General features: G+C 31.0%; 1 protein-coding gene across 1 annotated transcript; it reads right to left on the minus strand.

Moving 5' to 3' along the window:
* Nucleotides 1–1,819: 1,819 nt before the first annotated feature.
* LOC108333299 (60S acidic ribosomal protein P2B) lies at nucleotides 1,820–3,237 on the minus strand. The gene is made up of 4 exons (XM_017568704.2): nucleotides 3,093–3,237; nucleotides 2,893–2,982; nucleotides 2,117–2,343; nucleotides 1,820–2,026 (listed from the first exon to the last, which is right to left on the minus strand). The coding sequence occupies exons 2-4, from the start codon at nucleotides 2,978–2,980 to the stop codon at nucleotides 2,000–2,002; spliced, it is 342 nt and encodes a 113-aa protein (XP_017424193.1). The 5' UTR covers nucleotides 2,981–2,982; nucleotides 3,093–3,237; the 3' UTR covers nucleotides 1,820–1,999.
* Nucleotides 3,238–8,954: the final 5,717 nt, after the last annotated feature.

The raw sequence follows: 8,954 nt of genomic DNA on the forward strand, positions 1-8,954 counted from the left end.
ATTGAAGTTGTTATTGAAAGCACAAAAACTTGGTGATATTTGAATAGAAAGTAGAACAATGTTATCAATCTTTTCTATTTCGTAATAGATTTTAAAGAGGGTACATTTTTCTAGTTAAAAAAAGAACGCATCATTAGTCATCTATTGAAATTATCATTTAGTTTATTTACGATTGTGTAACAAAAAAGTATCGTATTTAAGAATATGAAAAAAACATGTACACAAAATTTAGCGTATATTTTATGAGCTAAAATTATGTTTTGACGACTAGACAAGTTGAACCAAAATTGAGAGTTCAATTTAGGTTGAATTTTTTTAAATGAATCTATACCTTAAGAACTATTTATGATGCCTAAAAAAATCCTTAAATGTGTATGTGATACAATAACCTATCAAAACCAATAACCTAAAAAAATCCTTAAGAACTATCAATACCAATAACCTAAGTATAAAATAAAATAAAAAAAATAAACTTCCTAAGTGATAGTAGCGTATGTGTTGAGAGCCATAAAATGACACTAAATGTTTAGCTTTGGAAAAATTATAATTTTTACGGAGTAAATGCTATAGCCTCAGTTCAAAATAGTTTATTGTGTCGGTGAAATAATAACAATAATAATAATTAAATCAAATTGTCTTACTCTGGGTCGCCAAGATAGTTGGCATATTCTCACTTCTCCCCTTATATTACAATAATTTGAAGTTGAGATATTCTGTCCTATCAATTGAAACTTACTTTTAAAATGGTAAGTTTTAATTTGATTGTCAAATAATGCTATATTCAATTCAAGTTGATTTTAGTTTTAAACAATGATGTTAAAACTTAAAAGCAGACAGTAATCAGGACCTAAAATAATGGTTAACCAGTGACCGATGATAATGAAAATCGCAACAATAAAAAAGGTTTATGTAGAGGCTACTGTAAACGTGCTCAAATGCAGACAACGAAATATACTATAATCCAATATGAATGGAAGAACTTACAGAATGTTTCTATCTGGTAATAATACCATGTCTAGAGCAGGGACTATTACAGATATAACAGAGCTTCTGGATAAAGCAAACTTCTTAAAGATTTCCAGGAAAAGAGTTAATTTCATAAAATTTCATAAAAATACGATTCTATTATAAAATTTCATATTAACTTCAAAAATTAATTCCGGAAGCCCCGAGTTATTTTAAATTTTAATTATCAATTTGGATAAATATAATTTAATTAACGAAATCTTATTGTTTTACATTTCTTGGGGACTCCATGAAAATCAAGTTAAAAACGCAATTATAATTTGTAACCAGATACAACAATTTCTAGGTAACTTCTTTTGAGAAGAATGATACCAAAGTGCAAATAGTTAAATATGGAAAAACATGGTTAAAGGGGGAACAGAAACCATCCTTTCATTGGTTAATGAAAAGAATGAATATTTGATCATTATATCACCAAGATTGATGAACAAAAGGAACTAGTAGACATAAGGGCAAAGGAGTACCCTGTTAATCCATTTCAATAGATCATTCAAATGACTAAATTTGGGTACACAAGATAACCCAAGAGCGTGATCAACGAATACTCATTGAAAACACGATTTTAAGGTGTAAACAAGTGATTTTACCTAAGATATTCATCAGTAACTTCAGATTTTCATCGGATTATAGAAATAGTACACCATAAAATAGAAAAAAATTATTATATTTTCAGATTATTATCGTTTTAAAAAGTTTAAATAAATATATTTGTAAGTTACTTTTTCCAAATAACATAAGTTATTTTCATATGAAGAAACAAGATAATGCTCACCTTAATAACCGATCAAACAAATTAAATCCAAACGTTACTAAATTATATCAGACAGTTTGATAACATTACATTGTCTCCAATGTGAAAAGGCAAATCTCAAAAACCTAAAAACAATATGTAACTCGAGTAACAAAACCTTGGGATTGAGCTAAAATACTAAATGGAACAGAAAATGTAAGACATAAAAACACCTCAGACCTTTTAGTCGAACAAACTGAAACCCATATCCTGCGAATCAAAGGTAAAAATACATTCATGAGCAGAGAGAATTATAATTTATCAAACAAACGAAATTAGTGACACAAGTTTGAAACTTACATCATCCGACTCCTCCTTCTCTTCAACTTTCTTTTCTTCCTTTGCTTCTGCGGCAGGTGCAGCACCACCACCTCCAGCAGCTGGTGCAGCAGCAACAGCCACCGCAGCACCACCGCCAGACACAGCAGACATCTTTTCCCTTCCGCTGGCGAGTAGCTCATTGAAGTCTTTGCCCTTAACTTCAGCCAAGAGCAAGTTAATCAACTCATCCTCAGCTTCAGCTCCAACTAAAACATTGGAAAGAATATTCAGAATCAGTATTGCCAAACCATATAGATTAACCAAACATTCAACAAAATATCAAATTCTCATAGTCATTTTCTGGTTGTTAATTCTACAAGCCAAACCAAGCTAAACTTCAAATTAAAAAAAAAGAAAAATCTTCCCTCAACATTCTACTATTCATCACAAATATTGAGACATTGCATCCTCATAGTATGATTTCAGTATTTTGATAATTAGTTCTACAAACCAAAAAACACAAACCTTACAATCGAAAGAGAAAAACCCTTTAGCAACATTCTAGAATTGAATAAAGAAATTTGTTACATACAAATCCACTTCAGAAATCTAGCGAGAAAGAGAAAAAACTACAATAAGGTACTGGATTCAACCATCCAAAAAAAATCAATCCCCATAACGACAATTAAACAAGCAATAATATTAACAAGAAACACTGTCGTAGATGAAAATAAAACATAAAACTAAGGCAAATGAAAAATTGTGAAAAATAGTGAAAAAGCAAAAAGAAAATAATATTAAGATTGAGGAAATACCTGCGCCAAGGATATTTTTGATATCACTTGCAGAAGGAGTTGGGTTCCCTCCCAAAACTGCAAGCAAATAAGCACCCACAACCTTCATATCTGAATTCAAAATCACACAACACATTACATTTGTTAGTGACACAGATCAACAACGTAACACAACACAACACGTGCAAAATTAAATTAGGTGCGAAAGAAGGAAAACCCACTTTCTGAATTACTCTGATTTCCTCCTGAGTTTGGGATTAGGGTTTGAGCATACGAGAGGCGCAAAAGCTCAGACCAGAGACCTAATATATAACTAGGGTTTTCAGCTCTTTAGGTTCCATCTTTCTTATTTCCCATTATGTCCCTATTAACAATTAAGTAAACTTCTAATTTTTTTTTCTTCATCTTCTCCAATGGATAAAAGACTGTAAAGAAATTTTATGTAAAAAAATAAAAATAAAACATTATTCTACAAAAATAAAATTTATGATTGTTCTCTCTAATTTTTAAATTTTTTCATTGTTTAGCTATTTCTCTATTTTTTTTATGCTACATAAATATGTTTTCAAGTCCTATAAAATTAGTGATTCTATCCTTTTTGTAACAGATTTTCTGTTTTATTTCTCAAGAAACTGACTGAAATTTTGTATACTATCTCTATAATATTCATGGCTTGAGGTGTAATTTAAACATCTCATACTTAAAAAATAAATAAATTCTAAAGCAACTTTTTTCCATCTACAAAACTTCACATGCCAAAGGTATTAATGTTAGATTTTAAAGAATTAAAATTAGGGAAAAGAAATTTTAAAATATAAAAATTCTATGAAAATTGAAATCAATTACATTATTTTTTGTAAAGAATGAAATAAAAAAAATACAAGAAGCAAAAGTAAAATTAGTCCATAGTAACTAGAAGCATAACTAAATTTATTATTTTAATTCTTTAGTTTAGGTTTCAATATATAATTTTTTATTTTATAATCCCATGTTTTATATTTTTTTACCTTTAACTTTAGCAAAATAAGTTTCTATTTTTATTTTATTTAAAATAAACATAAAATACTGATAAAAAGGATTTGGTTAACAAATTTAATATTTGAAAAAACGATTTTAATTGAAACAACTACTAAAACTATATATAGAAAATTTGAATGATATATAACTAGTATTCTAGGCTTAGTAATGCACATGATGGAATTTGTTTTAGAAAACTAAAACTTTAAAATAAAATGTACTTAAATATACATTTATATTGTAATTAAAAGTTATGTTAAAATATTTTAAACATATAAATTATGTTTCATATTTATAATAAAAAAATATATTTTGAAACAGTATTGTTTTAACTATTAATAATTTATTTTCAAAATATTAAATTTTTATTTTAATTAAATATAAAAAAATGATTGAAAAGAAAGATAAGAAAAACAAATAAAGAACCTTACATATGTATTTTAAAAAAACTGAATAAAATCTCCTAATATATAATTACCAATATAATATATAAGATTATATTTTAAAAATATGATAAAAGAAAATATTTTTCTATTCAAGTGTTTGTTAAATTTATACATCCCTCATTCACATAGAGTACTATGTAATTATGAGGTTAATAAATCATATAAGATGTTGTTAGCTTTTACATTATCTTTAAATGATTACTTAATTACAAAATATAAAAAAAAAAAAGAAGTTGTGAGTAGACCAAGAAAAATTATATTAAATCAAATATTATATTAATGTATATTGTAAGATCTATGAAAAATATTTACTTTAATAGTAACAATTTTATTACTAATACTAATAAATTTTTCTTTATGAATGAAAAATATAATTAATAAGTTTATGTAAAAAAAAATGTGGAGAGCTAAATTTCAAGAACATGGGTTAAAAAATAGTGATAGTGGATAAACACTCCACGTTTTAAGTCATTATTGAGGGATCAGATATGTCAAGAAGGGAGGTTATTTTGCACAAAGAGAGGAAGAATCAAGTGAGAAATCTTGAGAAATAGAGAAGAAAGAGGTAGGAAGAAATTTTTAGTTGCAAGAAGAGTAGAAGTTCTTGAGGGTTTTCGGGAAAACAAATTCTGAGCAAGAGATTAAGTCTGGAATAGAAGTAGGGGAGCTAAGCTTTTATATTATGATTTAGTATTGTTTTATTACTATTGTTAATGAAAAACATAGATGTTTGTTGTATTGAATTTCTGTTTTAATATTATATGTTGTTGTTTTGAATCTGTAAATAAGAAATTTGTTAAAAACTAGTTGAGGAATACTTTGGCTAAGGAAAGACATGGTACTTAAGTTGTCCATGGTGACACACCTCTCTTTCCTAGAAGTCTACTCGATAGGTTTTTAACTTAAATCCTATTGAACAAATTAAGTACTATTAAACTATTATGCAATATACTCAATTGATATAAAATATGTGATGGATTCATCTTTCTGGAAGGATAAGAAGATGTCTAACCGGGCTATGTCAGATTTAACTCCTTATTTTCCCATAACGTTTATATTAAAGTTATAATTGTGATGGTAGGATAGAGGAATCTTAAAAACCGGAGTTGGTACATCCCTGACCATAGAGCAACCCTGGTCAAATCCAGTAAGTTGTGACTAGTCATATGTACTGGCGTTTATGGTGAGTTTGATTCGTCAAACATTTGATTCTTCTTTGGTGACCATTTACAGTGATATTTTAGTATTGTTAATTTATTTTGTGATATATTCATTTTGTATGATTTCTGTGATGATTGTATTTTATTATATTGGATTTGAATTTATGCATCTGAACATGATATGAGTATTATGGGAAAATTTTGTAATGGTATAATATGAGTTGAGGAATATGAGCATGGTATGAGTCTCGTGAAGAGATTCTGTAATGATATGGTATTAGTGTATATGTTGATGTTGAGGGTCCTGTTGTTGGAGGTTATCCTGATACTCTAATAATCATCCAATCTCAAGTAGAGAAGGATGAATTATGTTGTGAGAGGGGCAGGAGGTTCTGGTCTATGTGTCGGTTTTGGATATAGTGTTGAGGATTAACCTTGTGGATGGTATGGAGTATTTTGGAAGTATATTTGTAAGAAGAAGTAGAAATCATCAAAAGTGCATAACCTCTCGTGACCGCTCATCAACGTATCATCCGAATAAGTGTCTATTGGGTATTGTGGAATGATTGTCTATTGGGTATTGTAAAATGAGTGTGTATTGAGTATTGTGCGATGAGTGTTTATTGGGTATTGTGGGATGAATGTGTATTGAGTATTATGGAATGAGTGTTATATTTAAAAATTTATATATCAATTATGAATTATCAAGTGTGAGATTAATATATATATACACATAAGTAACTTAAAAGATCATTTCAGTTTTTTTTTCCTAACCAGATAATTCATAATGTTATAGTAGATATTTTGCATGTGCTATTAGACAACTTTATAACTCTATAACTCGACTGACACTAAATATAATATGGGTTTAATCATTCACTAAGTCCCTATTTTCGCATGGAATCTCAATTTCGTCCCTTGCTTTCTGAAAATATCAATTAGGTCCCAATTTTATGAAAATTGCAACAAATCGATCCTTTTCGTTAATTTGGCTGGACGGCGTTAAAAAAATTGATGAGTGAATGCTGAGATGACGAACGAGCGCTCGTCCACCAGCGAACGAGCGCTCGTCCACCAGCGAACGAACGCTCGTCCAGCAGCGAACGAACGCTCGTCCACCAGAGAACGAACGCTCGTCGACCTCTTACTGCTGGACAACCGTTCGTTCCACACTGGACGACCGTTCGTTCGGTGGTCGACGAGCGTTCGTTCGTTGCTGGACGAGCGCTCGTTCGCTGCTGGACGAGCGCTCGTTCGTCATCTCAGCATTCACTCATCAATTTTTTTAACGCCGTCCAGCCAAATTAACGGAAAGGATCGATTTGTTGCAATTTTCATAAAATTGGGACCCAATTGATATTTTCAGAAAGAAAGGGACGAAATTGAGATTCCATGGGGACTTAGTGAATGATTAAACCTATAATATGTTCCGTTACTCAGTCTTATTATTTGTTGGTTTAAAAAATATTTGTAAATTTTTTTTATAATCATCAATATTAAAAGATATCTATAAATATTCAAAAAAATATTATTTTATGTTTTTAAAATGAGATTTAGATAAAATTAAATAAATATATATATAATTTTAAAAGACAACTAAATAAAAGTTAGGATATATGTGTAAGTTAATAGTATTTAAAACATACATATTCACATGGAAGTAATCTAAAAATTAAGTTTTATAATAAGTAAAAAAAATAGTTTTAGTTATAATAATTATTTTTATATATTGCAGTATTTTTTAACCTGTAGTGATTTCTGAAAATGTAATAAACCTTATCATAACAAAGTATAATGCACTACAAAAATAATTAATTTTAGGAGGGGTTATTTTCCGGCGGTTTTGGAACCCCGAATAATTCCCAGCGGTTTATGTACAAACCGCCCCTAATTGTTTTTTAATTTTATAATACTTACGAACCCATATCCCCTTCCTTGCGCCTTCGGTCATTCGTTCTAGTAACATCTGTTCTAGTTTTAGATACTTTCGAACCCTAAAACCTTCTCCCCGTCTTCATCAAAATTTTTCCCAAACCCTACCCTACCACAATCTTCTCCTGCTTGGCTTCTTCTTTGGCTTGGCTTCGTGTTAGTCTTCTCTTCTTGCTTGGCTTCGTGTTCGTTTTCTTCTGCGAGGTGGAGCGTCGAGGTGGAGACGTCGAGGTTGAGGCATCGAGGTGGAGACGTCGAGGTTGAGGCATCAAGGTTGAGGCGTCGAGGCATTTGTGGGTTGAGCGAGTTCGAGGTGCTCTGGCGCACTCCCGCATTGACCGTCAAGGTAAGACTATGTTCGATCTTGGCTCTTCGGTTTTGGTTCTCTCGTTCTTTGTTTGTTCGATCACTGTTGTTCGATCTTTTTGTGGTAACTCAAAACATTTTGTCTCTGGTTTGGTCTAACACTTTAATAACAATTTTTGGAACATTGAACTCCACAATCTAACATTGAACTCCACAATCTAATCTTGCCATGCCAAAATCTGATATCTTTGGATGCATCTCGGCATCTAAACGAATGATACTTGTGTTGAGACTTTGACAAGTATACCAAATCGTTTCAAGTAATAAAACCGGTAAGACCGGATATCGTTTCCCAAGAGACTCGTGTCACCAAACAATCGTATAATTTCCAACTAACTTAGACTAAAGAATGCTTCATAATTTGGGTTTTAGTGCAATTAAAGTAAACATGAAACATAAATGATAAAAGTGATCTTAGATACTCAAACACTTAGGAATGGAAAGATTAGAGATGATATGGAATGATATTATTGGGGGTATGATTTCACCTACTTCACTCTTATGTATAGAAAATCACTTCCTCTTCATTAATATGCCAATGTCAATCTACTAAATTACTCAAACCCAATCCCTTGGTAGAGAGAGCCTAGACTTCCTTATTAGGCTCCAATCCCATGGAAGACCTAATAATTATTTCCGCATTAAGAATTGAGATCTAAGACAACCAAAGATCCTAGTTCTATCCCTAGATACTATTTCCTTTAGGTATTTAATCCAAGTCCAGATTTACCCAACATTTCCCAATATCAAGCAAACCCTAAAATCATGCCATCGATAGCAACTTCACAACAAGCATTAAGAGAAGGAATTAAACACTAACAATCAATGAAAGAGGCATATATTCATTCAAAACACAATAGTTTACATAAGAGTTTAGTGGCTACATCAATCCCCCAACAATAAAGAAACTAGCCCTCCATGAATGGAAAGCTCAAGCTTACAACAATGGTGGAAATGGAAGAAGGAAGAAGACCCAAGGGTGAAGAAGGACTGTTCCCACAGCTCCTAGCTTGCCTCCAAGAGCTCCAAATGAGAGAAATCGTGTTTGGGCAGCCAAAGATGCAAAGCCCTTCGAGTTTCATCCCTAAATAGACCAATTTTGCCACATCAGCATTGCCACCGCTCAGCTGCACCCCAGCTGCACCCCAGCGGCAGCATTCCA

Source organism: Vigna angularis, chromosome 11 (assembly GCF_016808095.1).
Source record: "Vigna angularis cultivar LongXiaoDou No.4 chromosome 11, ASM1680809v1, whole genome shotgun sequence".
Taxonomy (NCBI): Eukaryota; Viridiplantae; Streptophyta; class Magnoliopsida; order Fabales; family Fabaceae; genus Vigna; species Vigna angularis.